Source organism: Taudactylus pleione, unplaced genomic scaffold, assembly GCF_031769625.1.
Source record: "Taudactylus pleione unplaced genomic scaffold, aTauple2 ptg000894l, whole genome shotgun sequence".
NCBI classification, from domain to species: Eukaryota; Metazoa; Chordata; class Amphibia; order Anura; family Myobatrachidae; genus Taudactylus; species Taudactylus pleione.
Genome location: NW_028285295.1, coordinates 126,705 through 149,382, shown reverse-complemented (window position 1 = coordinate 149,382; position 22,678 = coordinate 126,705). Strand labels below are relative to the sequence as shown.

Sequence of the window (22,678 nt, the reverse complement as noted above, 5' to 3'; positions counted from 1 at the left end):
CTCTGTGTGTGTGCGACTCCTGCACAGTAGCCCTGCTCTGTGTGTGTGCGACTCCTGCACAGTAGCCCTGCTCTGTGTGTGTGCGACTCCTGCACAGTAGCCCTGCTCTGTGTGTGTGCGACTCCTGCACAGTAGCCCTGCTCTGTGTGTGTGCGACTCCTGCACAGTAGCCCTGCTCTGTGTGTGTGCGACTCCTGCACAGTAGCCCTGCTCTGTGTGTGTGCGACTCCTGCACAGTAGCCCTGCTCTGTGTGTGTGCGACTCCTGCACAGTAGCCCTGCTCTGTGTGTGTGCGACTCCTGCACAGTAGCCCTGCTCTGTGTGTGTGCGACTCCTGCACAGTAGCCCTGCTCTGTGTGTGTGCGACTCCTGCACAGTAGCCCTGCTCTGTGTGTGTGCGACTCCTGCACAGTAGCCCTGCTCTGTGTGTGTGCGACTCCTGCACAGTAGCCCTGCTCTGTGTGTGTGCGACTCCTGCACAGTAGCCCTGCTCTGTGTGTGTGCGACTCCTGCACAGTAGCCCTGCTCTGTGTGTGTGCGACTCCTGCACAGTAGCCCTGCTCTGTGTGTGTGCGACTCCTGCACAGTAGCCCTGCTCTGTGTGTGTGCGACTCCTGCACAGTAGCCCTGCTCTGTGTGTGTGCGACTCCTGCACAGTAGCCCTGCTCTGTGTGTGTGCGACTCCTGCACAGTAGCCCTGCTCTGTGTGTGTGCGACTCCTGCACAGTAGCCCTGCTCTGTGTGTGTGCGACTCCTGCACAGTAGCCCTGCTCTGTGTGTGTGCGACTCCTGCACAGTAGCCCTGCTCTGTGTGTGTGCGACTCCTGCACAGTAGCCCTGCTCTGTGTGTGTGCGACTCCTGCACAGTAGCCCTGCTCTGTGTGTGTGCGACTCCTGCACAGTAGCCCTGCTCTGTGTGTGTGCGACTCCTGCACAGTAGCCCTGCTCTGTGTGTGTGCGACTCCTGCACAGTAGCCCTGCTCTGTGTGTGTGCGACTCCTGCACAGTAGCCCTGCTCTGTGTGTGTGCGACTCCTGCACAGTAGCCCTGCTCTGTGTGTGTGCGACTCCTGCACAGTAGCCCTGCTCTGTGTGTGTGCGACTCCTGCACAGTAGCCCTGCTCTGTGTGTGTGCGACTCCTGCACAGTAGCCCTGCTCTGTGTGTGTGCGACTCCTGCACAGTAGCCCTGCTCTGTGTGTGTGCGACTCCTGCACAGTAGCCCTGCTCTGTGTGTGTGCGACTCCTGCACAGTAGCCCTGCTCTGTGTGTGTGCGACTCCTGCACAGTAGCCCTGCTCTGTGTGTGTGCGACTCCTGCACAGTAGCCCTGCTCTGTGTGTGTGCGACTCCTGCACAGTAGCCCTGCTCTGTGTGTGTGCGACTCCTGCACAGTAGCCCTGCTCTGTGTGTGTGCGACTCCTGCACAGTAGCCCTGCTCTGTGTGTGTGCGACTCCTGCACAGTAGCCCTGCTCTGTGTGTGTGCGACTCCTGCACAGTAGCCCTGCTCTGTGTGTGTGCGACTCCTGCACAGTAGCCCTGCTCTGTGTGTGTGCGACTCCTGCACAGTAGCCCTGCTCTGTGTGTGTGCGACTCCTGCACAGTAGCCCTGCTCTGTGTGTGTGCGACTCCTGCACAGTAGCCCTGCTCTGTGTGTGTGCGACTCCTGCACAGTAGCCCTGCTCTGTGTGTGTGCGACTCCTGCACAGTAGCCCTGCTCTGTGTGTGTGCGACTCCTGCACAGTAGCCCTGCTCTGTGTGTGTGCGACTCCTGCACAGTAGCCCTGCTCTGTGTGTGTGCGACTCCTGCACAGTAGCCCTGCTCTGTGTGTGTGCGACTCCTGCGCAGTAGCCCTGCTCTGTGTGTGTGCGACTCCTGCGCAGTAGCCCTGCTCTGTGTGTGTGCGACTCCTGCGCAGTAGCCCTGCTCTGTGTGTGTGCGACTCCTGCGCAGTAGCCCTGCTCTGTGTGTGTGCGACTCCTGCGCAGTAGCCCTGCTCTGTGTGTGTGCGACTCCTGCGCAGTAGCCCTGCTCTGTGTGTGTGCGACTCCTGCGCAGTAGCCCTGCTCTGTGTGTGTGCGACTCCTGCGCAGTAGCCCTGCTCTGTGTGTGTGCGACTCCTGCGCAGTAGCCCTGCTCTGTGTGTGTGCGACCCCTGCGCAGTAGCCCTGCTCTGTGTGTGTGTGCGACCCCTGCGCAGTAGCCCTGCTCTGTGTGTGTGTGCGACCCCTGCGCAGTAGCCCTGCTCTGTGTGTGTGTGCGTGACTCCTGCGCAGTAGCCCTGCTCTGTGTGTGTGTGCGTGACTCCTGCGCAGTAGCCCTGCTCTGTGTGTGTGTGCGTGACTCCTGCGCAGTAGCCCTGCTCTGTGTGTGTGTGCGTGACTCCTGCGCAGTAGCCCTGCTCTGTGTGTGTGTGCGTGACTCCTGCGCAGTAGCCCTGCTCTGTGTGTGTGTGCGTGACTCCTGCGCAGTAGCCCTGCTCTGTGTGTGTGTGCGTGACTCCTGCGCAGTAGCCCTGCTCTGTGTGTGTGTGCGTGACTCCTGCGCAGTAGCCCTGCTCTGTGTGTGTGTGCGTGACTCCTGCGCAGTAGCCCTGCTCTGTGTGTGTGTGCGTGACTCCTGCGCAGTAGCCCTGCTCTGTGTGTGTGTGCGTGACTCCTGCGCAGTAGCCCTGCTCTGTGTGTGTGTGCGTGACTCCTGCGCAGTAGCCCTGCTCTGTGTGTGTGTGCGTGACTCCTGCGCAGTAGCCCTGCTCTGTGTGTGTGTGCGTGACTCCTGCGCAGTAGCCCTGCTCTGTGTGTGTGTGCGTGACTCCTGCGCAGTACCCCTGCTCTGTGTGTGTGTGCGTGACTCCTGCGCAGTACCCCTAAACTTTTTTTCTTTTCTGTCATGACACACTAAAGAGTGACATCTATGGGAAAAAAAACATTCTCCTCCCCTTTCTGATTGGCCAGAGAGACTCCTGGAGCAGGGGGGTTTGGGAAAGCACACTCCTCCCCTTTCTCTGCTGATTGGCCAGAGGCTCCGTTGGAGCACAGGCATTCTCCTTTCCTTTGTCTGCTGATTGGCCAGAGTGCTTGCTGTGGCAGGAGAGTGTACTCTCCTCCCTTTTCTCTGCTGATAGGCCAGAGAACCTCTTGGAGCAGGGGGAAGAGCCAAAAAACTCTCCTCCCCTTTCTCTGCTGATTGGCTGGAGTGCATCCTGCGGGTCCAGGCCTTTTTTTTTTTTTCTTTCAGCCCACTGTCATTGTACGTGACACACCAGGGAGCACATGACACACTAAGGTGTCGCAAAACACAGTTAAAGAGCTGCTGCCTCATGTAATGGGGACATTACCTCTCCCCAACTAATAATATACTCACTAATGAAGCCTCTGAGCTGATCGTCTTTCTGGGTGGAGTTTGTGTGTTCTCCCTTGTATGCGTTGGTTTCCTATGGGTGTTCTGATTTCCTCCCCCACTAATATGACATAAAATTGAACCCTTGCTTACCCCCCCTCCCTCCTCCTTTTTCTTTTCTTATCCTTTATTTGACGTATTTTGTATTGTTGTTTTATGTAGATTTGAGCCAAACTGAATAATAGTTACTGTGTCATTTCTCTTTATTTCTTGTTTCTTCTTTATTTCTTATTTTTCCTTTTCTTTTTGTACACATCTTATTTTGCTGACTGATTACTGTGGTGATATACTGTATATGCATTTTTCAGTGTCTGTTACTGAATCTGTTTTCAATAAAAAACAGATTGGGCAAAAAATAATAAAATAAATGTAACCCTTGCGTGTGTGTAAGCGTCCTAGGGAATATAAGTTATACCCTCCACTAGGGCCTTCTCTGTAACGCACTGGAGAATGTGAGCCGTATATAAATAACCGATAATATAATGTACCCGTTACTCAGTAATATCAGCGATGATCCTGTTAGTAGTCCTATCATGTATTTGGTGTGAAAAACTGTTTTTAAAAGTTGATGTAAAAGGTGAAACTACCCGACACCCCTTGTTTTATGTATGTAATGTATTATAGTAAATTGTATATATTAGCTATGAATAATATATAAATATGATTATCATAAGACTACTTTTGTGTCTAATAGACTGGCCGGTATAGTGGCAGAGTTTATACATGATAATGTGCCCACAGGAAGCTTTATTCCATACAGTGGGGGAGGGGAAAGGGAGTAATCAGATTATGTACTAATACGATGATCAGAAGACTCCTAGCATACTGTATGTGTATGCATATAGCGTGTTGGAGCTGTAGACATCCCATGGTGCACCCAGGGCCAGTGAGAGCTGTTCCGGGGGTGTGGCCTAATGTAAAGAGGCGTGGCCACATCTTATAAAAGTAGAAAAATACCGCAGCCAGGGGCACATGTGATAGCCCCCCCCCCCCTCCCCTGCACAGCCAGATTGGATTGCTGATCAGTGACAGCAGCCTCCCTGGACTAACCCCTGCCCTGCACACAGCAGCGAGTGCTGGGGAGACACAGGTCTCTGCCTCTGACAAATAAGGGGGGTGGGGTGGGGAGACACAGGTCTCTGCCTCTGATAAATAAGGGGGATGGGGTGGGGAGACACAGGTCTCTGCCTTTGACAAATAAGGGGGTTGGGGTGGCGGAGAACCCAGGTTATTAGATCCTGCCCCCCCCCCCCCCCCCCGTGCGCCCCTGGATGCACTGTATATACAATGCTCTGTCTGTGACAGTGAAAGCCTGGCGTGTTACATGCATTAGGGCAGGTAGCTATATGTGCGCATATACATCACACTGCGATCACCTACGCAGATACAAAGCCATCGCAGATGAAGGGACGTCAGCGTTTGCGGGAAGTGGTCAGAGAAACGCTGGTGTACATATGTAGCCTGTGGACTCGCTGCGTGTGATGAGGTTAGTAATGTCTGAGTAAGGTCAGGGCTGCTGTCATTGTGCGTGAGGGGCCCATGTTACTCCATGTATAATTCCGCCTATATGCAGAGCCGTACGCGCCTCGGGATGCGTTTGGATCTGTACAGACAGCGTATGCGCATGTTTAGCGGGAAGTTGCTCTGTAACAGAAGAGGGGCATACGCACATATTTATTGGTCTGGATAATAAAATGACGCTTTGCCAGCGTGAGACTCCTCTTCACACCCCCGTACCGTCTCTCCGGCCATAAGGCTTCTGTCCATAATGAGTGATCATGCTTTAGCTTCCTGGCATAGTATTGGCTCTGTATCAGCCCTAAATGATATTTACAGTGCCTTGCAAAAGTATTCACCCCCTTTGCATTTTTCATGTTTTGTTGCCTCATAACCTGGAATTACAATGGATTGTGTGACGGTGTGCATCACTTCATTCACAGAACATGCCTACAGGTGTGACGTTGTGGTTTTCTATTATACAAGTTGAGTCTCCCATATCCAAATATTCCAAAATACGGAATATTCCGAAATACGGAATATTTTTAGCATGACTGAGATAGTGAAACCTTTGATTTTTTGATGGTTCAATGTACACAAACTTTGTTTAAGGCACAAAATTATTAAAAAATAAAGTATACAATGACCTATAGGCTGTGTGTATAAGGTGTATAAGGCACATAAATGAATTTCATGTATGTACACAAACTTTGTTGGAGCCACAAAATTACTGAAAATATTGTTTAAAATTACCATCAGGCTGTGTGTATAAGATGTATATAGAACATAAATGCATTCTGTGTTTAGATTTGGGCCCTATTCCTAAGACATTTCAATATGGTATGTACATATTCCAAAATACGGAATATTCCGATATCCAAAATACCCTTGGTCCCAAGCATTTTGGATATGGGAGACTCAACCTGTATTGTGAATCAAATAACATTTAGGACAATATAATAGAAAATGTCAGCATGCATAACTATTCATCCCCCTCAAGTCAGTACTTTGTTTATCCATCTTTTGTGGCAATTACAGCTGTAAGTCGCTTTGGATAAGTCTCTATGAGCTTGCCACATCTTGCCCCTGGGATTTTTGCCCATTCCTTGATGCAAAACTGCTCCAGCTCCTTCATGTTGGATGGTTTCCGCTTGTGAACAGCAATCTTCAAGTCTGACCACAGATTCTCAGTTGATTCAGATCTGGGCTTTGACTAGGCCATTCCAACACATTTAAATGTTTCCCCTTACACCACTCGAGTGTTGCTTTAGTGTATGCTTCAGGTCATTGTCCTGCTGGAAGGTGATCCTCAGTCCCAGTCCCAAATTAACCCTGGTGGGGACCTGTAATGAATATAGCTCAGGGGATGTAGCTGCCAATTTGCAGAATTGGAGATTGCCTGTCTCCAATACAAAAGAGACTAAAACAGGGATATGGTCTGATAGAGTGATCTTGAGGTTATAAGCACCTTTGCAGCGTATCCCTGTTCAAATCACAGGCAGACTGAAACCGGTTTTGCTCAAGAATATCCCTGTATTTAGCACCATCCATCTTTCCCTCGACTCGAATCAGTTTCCCAGTCCCTGCTGCTGAAAAACATCACCACAGCATGATACTGCCACCACCATGTGTCACTGTGGGGATGGTGTTCTTGGGGTGATGTGATGTGTTGGGTTTGCGCCAGACATAGCATTTTCCTTGGTGGCCGAAAGGTTAAATTTTAGTCTCATCTGACCAGAGCACCTTCCTCCATACATTTGGGGAGTCGCCAACATGCCTTTTGACAAACTCAAATCGTGTCTAGTTATTTTTATCACTAAGTAATGGCTTTTTTCTGGCCACTCTTCCATAAAGCCCAGCTCTATGGAGTGTACGGCTTATTGTGGTCACATGCACAGATACATCGGTCTCTGCTGTGGAACTCTGCAGCTTCTTCAGGGTTACCTTTGGTCTCTGTGCTGCCTCTCTGATTAATGCCCTCCTTGCCCGGTCTGTGAGTTTTGGTGGGCGGCCCTCTCTTGGCAGGTTTGTTGTGGTACCATGTTCTTTCCATTTGATGATGATGGATTTGATGGTTCTCCGGGGAATCATCAAAGATTTGGATATTTTTTTTTTTTTTATAACCCAGAATTGTACTTCTCAACAACTTTGTCCCTGACTTGTTTGGAGAGCTCCTTGGTCTTCATGGTGTGATGCCTCTTGCTTAGTGGTGTTGCAACCTCTGGGGCCTTTCAGGAAAGGTGTATTTATACTGACAGATCATGTGACACTTAGATGTCACACAGGTGGACTTAATTTCACTAATTATGTGACTTCTGAAGGTAATTGGTTGCACCAGAACTGTTGAGGGGCTTCATAGCAAAGGGGATGATTGCATATGCACATGCCAATATTTAGAATTGTATTTATAAAGATTCTTTTTTATACAGTCAGGTGCATAACTATTGGGACATTGACAGAACTTTCATATTTTGGCCTCTATTCACCACCACAATGGCTTTGAAATTAAACAAACAAGATGTGCTTTAACTGCAGACTTTCAGATTTAATTTGAGGGCAATTGCATCCAAATCAGGTGAACGGTGTAGGAATTACAACTGTTTCTATATGTGCCTCATACTTTTTAAGGGGCCAAAAGTAATGGGACTATCAACTCAAAAGCTATTTCATGGACAGGTGTGAGCTATTCCCTCGTTATTATATTATCAATTAAGCAGGTAAAAGGTCTGGATTTGATTCTAGGTGTGACATTTGCATTTGGAATCAGTTGCTGTCGACTCTCAATATGAGATCCAAAGAGCTGTCACTGTCAGTGAAGTAAGCCATCATTAGGCTGAAAAATCAAAACAAACCCATCAGAGAGATAGCGAAAACATTAGGTGTGGCCAAATCAAGTGTTTGGAACATTCTTAAAAAGAAAGAGCGCACCGTAGAGCTCAGCAACACCAAAAGACCCGGAAGACCATGGAAAACAACTTTGGTGGATGACAGAAGAATTATTTCCCTGGTGAAGAAAAACCCCTTCACAACAGTTGGCCAAATCAAGAACACTCTCCAGGAGGTAGGTGTATATGTGTCAAAGTCAACAATCAAGAGAAGACTTCACAAGAGTGAATATAGAGGGTTCACCACAAGATGCAAACCATTGGTGAGCCTCAAAAACAGGAAGACCAGATTAGAGCTTGCCAAACAACATCTAAAAAAGCCATTACAGTTCTGGAACAACATCCTATGGACCGATGAGACAAAGATCAACTTGTACCATAGTGATGAGAAGAGTATGGAGAAGGAAAGGAACTGCTCATGATCCAAAACATAACACCTCATCAGTGAAGCATGGTGGTTGTAGTGTCATGGCGTGGGCATGTATGTCTGCCAATGGAACTGGTTCCCTTGTATTTATTGATGATGTGACTGCTGACAAAAGCAGCAGAATGAATTCTGAAGTGTTTCGGGCAATATTATATGCTCATATTCAGTCAAATGCTTCAGAACTCATTGGACGGTGCTTCACAGTGCAGATGGACAATGACCCGAAGCATACTGCAAAAGCAACCAAAGAGTTTTTTTAAGGCTAAAAAGTGGAATGTTATGCAATGGCCAAGTCAATCCCCTGACCTGAATCCGATTGAGCATGCATTTCACTTGATGAAGACAAAACTGAAGGGAAAATGCCCCAAGAACAAGCAGGAACTGAAGACATTTGCAGTAGAGGCCTGGCAGAGCATCACCAGGGATGAAACCCAGCGTCTGGTGATGTCTATGCGTTCCAGACTTCAGGCTGTAATTGCCTGCAAAGGATTTGCAACAAAGTATTAAAAAGTGAAAGTTAGATTTAGGATTGTTTAGTTTGTCCCATTACTTTTGGCCCCTTAAAAAGTGGGAGGCACATATAGAAACCGTGGTAATTCCTACACCGTTCACCTGATTTGGATGTAATTACCCTCAAATTAAATCTGAAAGTCTGCAGTTAAAGCACATCTTGTTTGTTTCATTTCAAAGCCATTGTGGTGGTGAATAGAGGCCAAAATATGAAAATTCTGTCAATGTCCCAATATTTATGCACCTAACTGTATATATTTTTCTCATTTCATTTCACCAAATTAGACTATTTTGTGCAGATCCATCACATAAAATTCAGATTAAAAATAATAATACATTACAGGTTGTAATGTAACAAAAAAAGTAAAATGTCAAGGGGGTGAATAGTTTTGCAAGGCACTGTATATATTAGCTGAAGCACCTGGCATAGCCCGGGTTTATATTTATAGCTTCACGTTATTAAGTTTTTTATTATGTGATGTCCTCCAAATCCATCCAGTGGAAGGCCCAGAACAGGATCCCTGGGTCACAGTTCTCCCCAGCGAGCTCCACCGTGAGGTCCAACCAGAACCCCAACCCCCCTAGTATATCTTCTGGGATCCAATGTTACAACTCTGTGAACAGACCAATTAATTTTATATATAAGATGACACCGCCCTTCCTGTCATTGCCACTAGCTAAGTACACTCAGGACTGTTCCAGGACGGCAGGATCGGGCTATGTTGATCGATGCATAAGTTTGTCACAGTGACTCCATCCTAAAAGGGTGCCCTCTCTGTACCGGCCTTAATATATGTTCCTCAACCCTCTCTATTTACAATCCACGGAAGACCATATATGTACTATGGGGAAGCTGGTACACGGGATCTGCCCCCAGCTGTGTTGTACGTGTTCGTCTCCTCTTTCTTTCCGTTTTTTAAGGGTGGTGTCAGATGGGTGATTTGAACCTAGGGCTCGGTGGCTCCTGTGATGGAAGGGAGCGCCCTCTAGTGCCTCACAGGAGTGATCTGTATGGAACATTTTCTGAGGTGCAGATATAGTCGTTAACCGCACTCTTTCAATGGTGATGGTGGAGTTGGATGGGGGGGTATGATGGTTTGGTGGTGGCAATTGGAGGGGTGGTGGGGGTTATGACTGAGGTGGGTGGGAAGGTGTGGGGTGTAAGGGGTGAAGGGCGATAAGGGAAATGGGTGGAGAGGAGGGTTAAGGGTAGGGGTTGTGTGTATGTGTGGGGGGGTAGGGGGTAACGTTCTCTGAGACTGATGTCTCCTGTGTGACAGCACATAATTTTCCTCACTTCAGCCTGTCCCCAAAGGAAGCCAGAGGCAGGGCTCCACCATTACTGGTCGCCATGGTGACTAGTGCGCACTGTGTGGCCTACTATGAATTGGGGGCACTACTGTGTGGCCTACTATGAATTGGGGGCACTACTGTGTGGCCTACTATGAATTGGGGGCACTACTGTGTGGCCTGCTGTGTATTGGGGGCACTACTGTGTGGCCTACTATGAATTGGGGGCACTACTGTGTGGCCTGCTGTGTATTGGGGGCACTACTGTGTGGCCTACTATGAATTGGGTGCACTACTGTGTGGCCTACTGTGTATTGGGGGCACTACTGTGTGGCCTACTGTGTATTGGGGGCACTAATGTTTGTCCTACTGTGTGTATTGGGGGCACTACTGTGTGGCATAGTCTGATGGCCATTGAAGGGGTTTGTGTGGTGTTCTGATGGCATGAGGGGAATGTGCATATATGTGTTCAGGGACGATGTTCTGGCTACTAAACTATTACACGGGCTCCTAGATTTTACAAAAATGTGTTGATCCCTGGCCTACTGCAGGCTGGCACCCATCAGAATGCTGCGGACAAAATAAATGAAGGTGCCCACTCTAATTCTGAGGTTTTCAACCGCTGTGCCTCAGCACACTAGTGTGCCGCGGGCAGCTGTGAAGTGTGCCGTGGTGGGGGTCGGAGCCGCTGGGCACATTATACAGTACTGAGGCCCGGGCTGCCGCTTAGCTCAGGCGCCCCCGGGCCGTCACCTGCTAGACGTGGCGGCGTGAGATCACAGGTCATGCACCTCCCGCCAGCCTGCCCGCTCTCTGCCTGCCCGGATGCCTGCCCGCATGCTCGCCCGCTGCTGACAGCTCTGCAGTAAGTGAGGGAGAAGTTTTTTGTTTGTTCTTTTGTCTTTTATTCTTCTGTCTGTCTGATCCTCTGTGTCTTCCGTTTCATTCCAATGCTTTCCAAGGAGACCAGTTCTGAGCAGCTTGCACAGGTAATAATGTCACTATGACTGTACATGTGCGTGTGACCTGCTGAGTAACATACGATGACTGTACATGTGCGTGTTACCTGCTGAGTAATATAAGATGACTCTACATGTTACCTGCTGCGTAATATACGATGACTGTACATGTGCGTGTGACCAGCTGAGTAACATACGATGACTGTACATGTGCGTGTTACCTGCTGAGTAATATAAGATGACTCTACATGTTACCTGCTGCGTAATATACGATGACTGTACATGTGCATGTTACCTGCTGAGTAATATACGATGACTGTACATGTGCGTGTTACCTGCTGAGTAATATACGATGACTGTACATGTGCGTGTTACCTGCTGAGTAATATAAGATGACTCTACATGTTACCTGCTGCGTAATATACGATGACTGTACATGTGCGTGTGACCTGCTGAGTAATATACTATGACTGTACATGTGCGTGTGACCTGCTGAGTAATATACTATGACTGTACATGTGCGTGTGACCTGCTGAGTAATATACTATGACTGTACATGTGCGTGTTACCTGCTGAGTAATATACTATGACTGTACATGTGCGTGTTACCTGCTGAGTAATATACTATGACTGTACATGTGCGTGTGACCTGCTGAGTAATATACTATGACTGTACATGTGCGTGTTACCTGCTGAGTAATATACGATGACTGTACATGTGCGTGTTACCTGCTGAGTAATACACTATGACTGTACATGTTACCTGCTGCGTAATATACGATGACTGTACATGTGCATGTTACCTGCTGAGTAATATACGATGACTGTACATGTGCATGTTACCTGCTGAGTAATATAAGATGACTCTACATGTTACCTGCTGCGTAATATACGATGACTGTACATGTGCGTGTTACCTGCTGAGTAATATACGATGACTGTACATGTGCGTGTTACCTGCTGAGTAATACACTATGACTGTACATGTTACCTGCTGCGTAATATACGATGACTGTACATGTGCATGTTACCTGCTGAGTAATATACGATGACTGTACATGTGCGTGTTACCTGCTGAGTAATACACTATGACTGTACATGTGCGTGTGACCTGCTGAGTAATACACTATGACTGTACATGTGCGTGTGACCTGCTGAGTAATACACTATGACTGTACATGTGCGTGTGACCTGCTGAGTAATACACTATGACTGTACATGTGCGTGTGACCTGCTGAGTAATACACTATGACTGTACATGTGCGTGTGACCTGCTGAGTAATATACTATGACTGTACATGTGCGTGTGACCTGCTGAGTAATATACTATGACTGTACATGTGCGTGTGACCTGCTGAGTAATACACTATGACTGTACATGTGCGTGTGACCTGCTTAGTAATACACCATGGAAACACAAGTGATTGGACACCTCCGCACAAAATTGCGAAATGCGGGTTCCAGATGGCTACTAATGTGGTGGTTTTGACAAGAACACTTGGTAGGGGGACCCATGCACTTGTAGTGCTACGGAAACAACAAATGTAATTATCAGGGCGACAATGCCACCTGTCATGTTACCAGGGCGACGCTGGACATTCGATACAGAACATTCGGTGTCCTGGATGGACTGACCAGCTCAGACTCCAGATATTAACCCCACTGAGAGCCTCTGGGAGGAATTAGGGCGACGGGTGCGTTCTAGGCCGACTCTACCTTCAGTGTCGCAGTTGGTGACTGTACATAAGGCGGAATGGTAAAACTTACCACCTGCTGTTGTCCAGGAACTTGTGGCCAGTTTGCTAAGAAGTACAGACGTCACTAACATCTCTCTGCACGTGGTGACCTACACAGTACTGACGTCACTATAACATCTCACTGCACGTGGTGACCTACACAGTACTGACATCACTAACATCTCACTGCACCTGGTGACCTACACAGTACTGACCTCACTATAACATCTCACTGCACGTGGTGACCTACACAGTACTGACATCACTAACATCTCACTGCACATGGTGGCCTACACAGTACTGACATCACTATAACATCTCACTGCAAGTGGTGACCTACACAGTACTGACCTCACTATAACATCTCACTGCACGTGGTGACCTACACAGTACTGACCTCACTATAACATCTCACTGCACGTGGTGACCTACACAGTACTGACCTCACTATAACATCTCACTGCACGTGGTGACCTACACAGTACTGACATCACTAACATCTCACTGCACATGGTGGCCTACACAGTACTGACCTCACTATAACATCTCACTGCAAGTGGTGACCTACACAGTACTGACCTCACTATAACATCTCACTGCACGTGGTGACCTACACAGTACTGACCTCACTATAACATCTCACTGCACGTGGTGACCTACACAGTACTGACCTCACTATAACATCTCACTGCACGTGGTGACCTACACAGTACTGACATCACTAACATCTCACTGCACGTGGTGACCTACACAGTACTGACATCACTATAACATCTCACTGCAAGTGGTGACCTACACAGTACTGACCTCACTATAACATCTCACTGCACGTGGTGATCTACACAGTACTGACCTCACTATAACATCTCACTGCACGTGGTGACCTACACAGTACTGACCTCACTATAACATCTCACTGCACGTGGTGACCTACACAGTACTGACATCACTAACATCTCACTGCACATGGTGGCCTACACAGTACTGACCTCACTATAACATCTCACTGCAAGTGGTGACCTACACAGTACTGACCTCACTATAACATCTCACTGCACGTGGTGACCTACACAGTACTGACCTCACTATAACATCTCACTGCACGTGGTGACCTACACAGTACTGACCTCACTATAACATCTCACTGCACGTGGTGACCTACACAGTACTGACATCACTAACATCTCACTGCACGTGGTGACCTACACAGTACTGACATCACTATAACATCTCACTGCAAGTGGTGACCTACACAGTACTGACCTCACTATAACATCTCACTGCAAGTGGTGACCTACACAGTACTGACCTCACTATAACATCTCACTGCACGTGGTGATCTACACAGTACTGACCTCACTATAACATCTCACTAATCTATTTGCTGTAAGTGTCCAATCACTTTTGTCTACATAGTGTATAATCCTAATATGCTGCTGCTTTATCTGCTTTGCAGCCAGTTATTTGGCACTTTGAGAACAGCAGCTTACAGCCCTGTGCCAGGCTCCCCTCTAACCAAGGCCAGGGGGTCCTGCTAAATCATGCAGTGCAACAAAAATGCCCCCTCCCCATATCTGAGGCTGTAATAGATGTATGAAGGGGGATTACATCGTAACAGGGGGTCACCAAAATAATTTTCTCACTATTTTAAAATGTTTTCCAGTTGTTACTTATAGTTTAATTTATTATAATAGAAACCATTCCACTGGCATGCCAACTGCTGACACCTGTGCTGCCGCGCACTGCCAACACTGTACGCCAGCGCTCTGGAAGCCCGGCCGCCAGCTTGGTAAACAAATGGGATATAAGTAGCGAAATTGTGTAAAAGTCTGAAAACATTGTAACTAAGGTCTCAGTATGACGTCCCTAATAATGACATCACTGGCTGAGGAGAACTGCCCCAGCCGCTTCTGCCAAGCAGAGGAGGGTCCTGTGTGGCGAGGGGATGTGTGTGGTCACTAGGGCAGGATGGTAGACTTATGATTAGATATAGCAGCCTTTCTGTATAGCACTGTGGGTAAAGTTACTAAAGTTTATTAAACAGACGAGGGGGGGTGTTGCCTATAGCAACCAGTCAGATTTTGTCTATAATTTTCTAGAATGCAATAGAGAAATAATACACAGTCTGGTTGCTATGGGCAACACCCCTACTTGTCTGTTTTAGAAGCTTTAGTAACTTTACCCTATAAATTCATGACGGGCAGATTCTTTTTTAGTCTTCTCTATGAATTATGCCAGTGGTGCCCAAACTGAAGCTGCACGGCACTTGCAGGGGTGCCACAGGACCAAATCCTATTACTTATGGGTAATGTGATGGGTAAAACCAGAGCTGGTGACGGCCAGTAATATAATAATATAATAACACACCGTTCTCCAGCACCACATTACTGACCATATGGATGACGGATCAGCACAATTCACTTCATTTACTTCCATTCGCCTCGTTTAACCGTCTTTGCTGAACTTTTCAATAAGAAACATGTGACCTAGGGGTGCCGTGAGAAAAATGCTGGTACTCCAGTGCGCTGTCATCCAGTAAAGGTTGGGAACCACTGAATATAGTATAAATATAATAACCATGTTTAAGCAGAGATTTAATATACAAAAACACCAAATTTGAGTAATGTAGATATAATTTGGTTTTGTTTTTTTATATACTGTGTGTGTATGTATGTATATGTGTGTGTGTATGTATGTATGTATGTATGTATGTATGTATATAAATAAATATTATATTATTTTTTTTTAATTATGTGCAGAAATAGCTGGTTTCTAGAACTAGAACAATCTGGGAGGTATTTTCCTCTAGGACATTCATCATTTTGTTAGCAGATTTTAATTAGCGTCCTGCCTCGTTACCAGCCTTCACACCCGGCCCCCGCTGGGCATTTTCCCCGCAGGCGGTATTCTGTAACGTTCTAATGACAATGCTGACTTATTTGTAACTACAAAGCCACATCCAGGACGGCAATACCCTCGAAGCCAAAAGGGACAATTCAGGTTTTAGTCATCATGAGACATTTTATTCCGTCACTACTAGTAATTTCCGCGTTCCACTCCGGACATCATATGTCTGTAGTTCTAAAATGTCATTCAGTTCCACTACATGGTGTGTTATTGGATTTGGTCCTCTGGAGGCCTCAGTAGCATATTTCCTATCACTCTAAGGCAGGGGTCTTCAACCTTTGGCCCTCCAGCTGCTGTGGAACTACACATCCCAGCATGCCCTGCCACCATTTTGATATAACAGCATGCTAAAACTGTGGCAGGGCATCCTGGGATCTGTAGTTCCATAGCAGCTGGAGGGCCAAAGGTTGAAGACCCATGCTCTAAGGGGTAAATTTACTAAGAATCGAGATTGTCCTGATTTTCAATGAGCTTAATCTCGCTGTACCCCGCTGGAACTCGGGTGATTCTTTTCATTTTTTATCTCTCAATTGTACCAACAGGCGATTTTTTTTCCTAATCGAGTTGGCCGATGCTGAGGCAGAACGAGATTTCTCCCCCGAGTAGCACGTTTTGCAGGAGATTACTCACCCGAGATTGCAGAGTTTTCTCTCTGCCTAACTCTCCCGAGCAAGCAGCCAGCACATATCAGTGAGGTGTAAGCTGCTTGTGTGTTGTACCTGTAAAAATCCGGTTGAATTAATTTTAAAAAATGGCGTAGGTTCCCCCCCCCCCCCCCCCCAAAAGCTTCACCAGCCCCGGACTTGTCAGCCAGGCCAGGTTCCAAAAATTATGAGGAACAAAACTAGTAGGGTTCCACCATAATTTAGGAACCAGCACCAGGCTGCAGGGCCAGTCCTGGTTTTAAATATAGGGGAAATAAAATGTGTAGGGATCCCCATATATTTAAAACCAGCACCGGACCCAAACCGACCAGGGTGTAATTCCACAGCCAGGAGCCCCTATTACTGGGTCTCCATGGCCAAAGCATTATCACCCCAAGCCGGTCAGCCCAAGCCGGGGATCTCACGGGAGATGGGGACCCCCCAAGAAGGGGTCTCCCCCTCTCCCGAGCACCCCATGCTTGGTCTGAAGCCCGTGGGCTCTTCCCCGCACCCATGGAGCGGTGGGTACAAGGGTAATAAAGTGTGAAATAGTAGTAAACTAAGCCCTGAAGTTGGGGGTTCAGGCCCCAAAGCAATGGCACTCCTTGCACCCACTGTAGTTACAGCCCTGGGTGATCGGTGTCCTATGAGTCTGGGGCAATGAATGTTGGAGGAGTGATGGTGTCTGGATAATCTGTGGGGATGAGAAGTAGGTAATCTGTGTGGGGACTCCCCTATGGCCTCATGAATGTTCCTCCAGCTCAGAACATAGACCAGAGATTAGATCTTGTTCCTTCCTATCTCCCGACAGGCAGCATGGAGTCTGAAGACCCGAGCCCTGACTGAGATGGTTTACGTGGATGAGATTGATGTGGATCAGGAGGGAATCGCTGAGATGACATTAGATGATAGTTCTATTGCACAGGTCGCACGTAAGTCCTGTCCTGAGGGGAAACACCACTGACTGGCTCACACGTCTTTCCAATCTACCTATAGCTAATAACCCTCCATTATCCAAATCTGTCCTTACCAACCCAATTCTGCTGTTACAGCCCAATTACTCCGAAATGCAGATACTGGTAACATTCCCAAATACAATGTGTTCCCTCATGATAATAATTATAACTAATGAATTCTGTGATTATGGGGAACCATCTTGTACTATACACACCTGTCTTACTGCTGTCCTATTACAGGGAAACGTCAGAGGCAGGTATAGCTGGTAGCATAATGCCATCTGCTGCCTTCTGATATCCAGTGCTCTGTATGCAATACTGGAGATTTACCATTCACAGGGCCCTCAATATGGCCACTTCCTCCCCATGTGCCCATTCACAGGGCCCTCAATATGGCCACTTCCTCTCCATGTGCCCATTCACAGGGCCCTCAATATGGCCACTTCCTCTCCATGTGCCCATTCACAGTGCCCTCAATATGGCCACTTCCTCCCCATGTGCCCATTCACACAGCCCTCAATATGGCCACTTCCTCCCCATGTGCCCATTCACAGGGCCCTCAATATGGCCACTTCCTCCCCATGTGCCCATTCACAGGGCCCTCAATATGGCCACTTCCTCCCCATGTGCCCATTCACAGGGCCCTCAGTATGGCCACTTCCTCCCCATGTGCCCATTCACTGGGTGCCCGCCCTGACGCCCCTGGCTTCTCTGGATTGGGTTCCTGGTCACCGGTTTCCTGTCTCTTTGATGTGAGAGTGATTCTTCTGTGCACCAGTCTTCCTACTCTCTTCTCCTCCTCCTGCCTTGGGCTTGTTAACAAACTGATTTGTCTTTGGCTAAGGGCTGGGGGTTTAGGGGGGAGGGATGTTCCATCCTGGGAGTTGAAAGCTTAAAGGTGCCCATCCACGGTGCGATTTGCAAACGATCCGATGTCGTATGCAATCTCCCTTGAACTCTCACCGGCAGCTTAAGTGAATGATGTGCAGCAAAAGCTGCATGATGTTCACCCAATCTATCGCGCACGATCTAATGATTTGCATATTCATTGGATTGAGTGCGATATGACACAAATGCACAAACCAGGGAGATACTTGCTACATGCATCTGTGTCATTGACACAGAAACACGGACGGGATCAGTGAGACCCCTCTGTGCAGCTGTGTAATTAACCTTAAGTTACTTTTTGCGGTTCTCACCATTGACTTCAATGGTGGGAACCGTTCATTGGCTGAGAGGTGGAAGGCTCGCCTCTCTCTGCCAATGAACACTCAGTGGCGGGTTTCCATAGTGAAATCGCACCGTGTATGGGGGCCTTAACTGTTTGGTGTCCTGCCCTTAGCCACCACCTACAGTACACACCCCATGCTCTCCCTGTGGACCCTATGGACTTCGAAGGAAAAAGTTAACAAAGGTAAGTTTTACCATAACTCTCATTATTCAAGATTGCATAAAACATGCTGCTGTGCTTTTTGAGGACGGGCCATTAGCTGGATCCGCCGGGGTGCCTTGGAAATGTTCCCTCGCACTACCCTGTCCTCTTATCACTCGGACAGACAGCCCAGGGGGAGTATCATTGACATGGACTGGGTCGGTTCCCAGCAGGCCCAATAGTAAATGGAGATAGGGGTTTGTTATATGACAGTTTTATTTACTTATAATTTATAATATATGTAAGAGTGAATACTGTATGACGGCTACTTGTGTCCTGAATGAATAGCATTACATTATTTTTGCAGTGAATAAGTGACTTATAACATCTGCAGGGCCTGGGACTTCCCTCAAACAAACAATGGGCAAGAAATTGGAGGGTCCGAGTCCAGCAGTCAGGTAATCCGTTCCTGCATTTACTATTGTCCTATAAAGACATTGAGGGGGATTTATCAAACCTTCTAATGCATGTAGACGTTACTGATGGCAACCAATCCGCTTCTAGCTAGCGTTCTATAGACTGTACTTTGTGCTAGCTGGAAGCTCATTGGTTGCTAAGGGCAATTTCCACACTTACCCACTCTTTAGAAGGTTTGACACATTTCTCCAATAACCCTTCCCGGACACAGCCCCTTTCCGGACACAGCCCCTTCCCGGACACAGCCCCTTCCCGGACACAGCCCCTCCCCGTCACAGCCCCTCTTGACACACACGCCTCGCCCGACACAATCCCTTCCCCTCCGGACATAGGGCCTGATTCAGAGCCGGACGCTCTGACCAGAGCGCTCGCTCTGAATCAGGGCCCTCCTACCTAAAAATGGAGCGGCCTCCTGGCCGCTCGCATAGCTGTGGGTGACCACCCACAGCATATGCGAGCGGCCAAAAAGATGGTCGCAATGGTCAAGACCATCGGGCTTGCGACGAGACCCTGCGGTAGGGTCTCTGTGACCGCAAGCCCTGGAGTGATTTTGGCTCTATCAGAGCCAAAATCACTCCCACTGACATCACTAGTGATGTCAGTGGGGCCGGACCCAGACGGTAGGCGTTCCCATGGGAACGCCTCCGTCTGGCAGCCACGCCTCCAGCACGCCCACCAAAGGGGGTGTGCTGTCAGTCACCATCGACAGTACGCCCCCTTTGGTGCGAGACCTGGAGCGACAGCTTGGCTATCGCTGTCCGGGTCTCGCGCATGTGCACGACGGAGCTCCCGCCGTTGTTCGCATGCGCATTGGGGTAACATCGACCCGCTTGCGAGCGTCCTGTGCTCGCGAGCGGGTCTGAATGACCCCCACAATCCCCACCGGACACCACCCACCCTGCCACAGCCCTATCCCAACATAATTCCACACCCCTCCCCGACACAACCCACCATTCACCATTCAGTCATTTTAGTTTTGGGTCCTGAGAAATGATTCTCTTCCCTGTTGCACCCTGTAGACCTGTCACCCAGTCTGGGAGACCAATCACAGGCTTTGTGCGACCCAGTACGCAGTCTGGCCGGCCGGGAACCATGGAACAGGCAATCAGGACCCCAAGAACAGCGAATACAGCACGTCCTATGACCAGCGCCTCCGGGCGCTACGTGCGCCTTGGGACGGTAAAGAATTGAGCATTAATGTGTTGCTTTTAAACAGATTATTCAGAATGTAATTATTATTATTTTCTTTTTTAGGCTTCAATGCTGACCAGTCCAGATGGACCTTTTATTAATTTGTCCAGGTTAAATCTGTCTAAATACGCACAAAGCCCCAACATGGCAAAGGTCAGTCAGTGTTCTGTATGAGTGTTTATATTCCATGGGGAAGAAGAGAGACAGAAATAATAGATGCAGTGACATAAAGAACTAAAAACACACAGCGTTCCCTAACACGCGCAGGCGGCCTTCCCTAACACGCGCAGGCGGCCTTCCCTAACACGCGCAGGCGGCCTTCCCTAACACGCGCAGGCGGCCTTCCCTAACACGCGCAGGCGGCCTTCCTTAACACGCGCAGGCGGCCTTCCCTAACACGCGCACACCCAGACGGCCTTCCCTAACACGCGCACACCCAGACGGCCTTCCCTAACGCCCCTTGTAGTGATGTCTGGGCAGTTACAATCTAAGGAGGGAGCAATTGTCTGACTGCAGAGCCAACTCCGCTCTGCTCTCCAAAGCCCCATAATACATATCTGCCAAATGTGGCATGTACTAGCAATGTATTACTGGCAGTAAGGAGGGTGTCCCCATATTATGGATTTACAACAACTCAACTTCTAAAAACTCTCACTTTAGTAAATATACCCCAAAGAGTCACTTTCTGCAAACGGGGGGCAAGCTGTGGCCTCTGCACCTGATTCAGAGTTGGGAATAGAGTGAGATGTCTTCTCTCATCTGTGAACCTGAACAAACCATATTGCAATGCAAGGGGTGTAAATACATAATTTTTTTTACATGTAGGGTAAATACTGTCTGATTTTACATGTAGCCCAGAAATACTGCACAGCTTTATTATTACACTGCAATTTAGATGTCAGTTTGGACACACTCCTCCTAAACCTAAATCTCTGTGCTCATGTTACATCTGCCCCCCTGCAGTACAGCACGGTGTTACCAAGATGTACAGTTACTGGCTCTATCTTACTCTATTCCCAAATGAAATCTCTGTGCTCATGTTACATCTGCCCCCCTGCAGTACAGCACGGTGTTACCAAGATGTACAGTTACTGGCTCTATCTTACTCTATTCCCAAATGTAATCTCTGTGCTCATGTTACATCTGCCCCCCCTGCAGTACAGCACGGTGTTACCAAGATGTACAGTTACTGGCTCTATCTTACTCTATTCCCAAATCTAATCTCTGTGCACATGTTACATCTGCCCCCCCTGCAGTACAGCACGGTGTTACCAAGATGTACAGTTACTGGCTCTATGTTACTCTATTCCCAAATCTAATCTCTGTGCTCATGTTACATCTGCCCCCCTGCAGTACAGCACGGTGTTACCAAGATGTACAGTTACTGGCTCTATTTTAGTCTATTCCCAAATGTAATCTCTGTGCTCATGTTACATCTGCCCCCCCTGCAGTACAGCACGTTGTTACCAAGATGTACAGTTACTGGCTCTATTTTAGTCTATTCCCAAATGTAATCTCTGTGCTCATGTTACATCTGCCCCCCTGCAGTACAGCACGGTGTTACCAAGATGTACAGTTACTGGCTCTATGTTACTCTATTCCCAAATCTAATCTCTGAGCACATGTTACATCTGCCCCCCCTGCAGTACAGCACGGTGTTACCAAGATGTACAGTTACTGGCTCTATGTTACTCTATTCCCAAATCTAATCTCTGAGCACATGTTACATCTGCCCCCCCTGCAGTACAGCACGGTGTTACCAAGATGTACAGTTACTGGCTCTATTTTAGTCTATTCCCAAATGTAATCTCTGTGCTCATGTTACATCTGCCCCCCTGCAGTACAGCACGGTGTTACCAAGATGTACAGTTACTGGCTCTATGTTACTCTATTCCCAAATCTAATCTCTGAGCACATGTTACATCTGCCCCCCCTGCAGTACAGCACGCTGTTACCAAGATTTACAGTTACTGGCTCTGTCTTACTCTATTCCCAAATCTAATCTCTGAGCACATGTTACATCTGCCCCCCCTGCAGTACAGCACGTTGTTACCAAGATGTACAGTTACTGGCTCTATTTTAGTCTATTCCCAAATGTAATCTCTGTGCTCATGTTACATCTGCCCCCCTGCAGTACAGCACGTTGTTACCAAGATGTACAGTTACTGGCTCTATTTTAGTCTATTCCCAAATGTAATCTCTGTGCTCATGTTACATCTGCCCCCCTGCAGTACAGCACGTTGTTACCAAGATGTACAGTTACTGGCTCTATTTTACTCTATTCCCAAATCTAATCTCTGAGCACATGTTACATCTGCCCCCCTGCAGTACAGCACTGTGTTACCAAGATGTACAGTTACTGGCTCTATGTTACTCTATTCCCAAATCTAATCTCTGAGCACATGTTACATCTGCCCCCCTGCAGTACA

At 47.9% G+C, this 22,678-nt stretch overlaps 1 protein-coding gene across 2 annotated transcripts in view; it reads left to right on the top strand.

Annotated features, from left to right (window-relative positions):
• The window catches only part of TTC8 (tetratricopeptide repeat domain 8), a 55,676-nt gene that overhangs the window by 3,893 nt on the left and 29,105 nt on the right, over positions 1-22,678 (top strand). The window contains exons 2-6 of one of the 2 annotated variants that reach the window (XM_088459092.1): positions 10,970-10,996; positions 17,065-17,185; positions 18,976-19,039; positions 20,078-20,237; positions 20,313-20,402. In XM_088459092.1, the coding sequence (XP_088315218.1) occupies positions 10,970-10,996; positions 17,065-17,185; positions 18,976-19,039; positions 20,078-20,237; positions 20,313-20,402 (462 nt within the window). The remainder of the gene's footprint in view (positions 1-10,969; positions 10,997-17,064; positions 17,186-18,975; positions 19,040-20,077; positions 20,238-20,312; positions 20,403-22,678) is intronic. The other variant, XM_088459093.1, reaches the window with a different exon arrangement.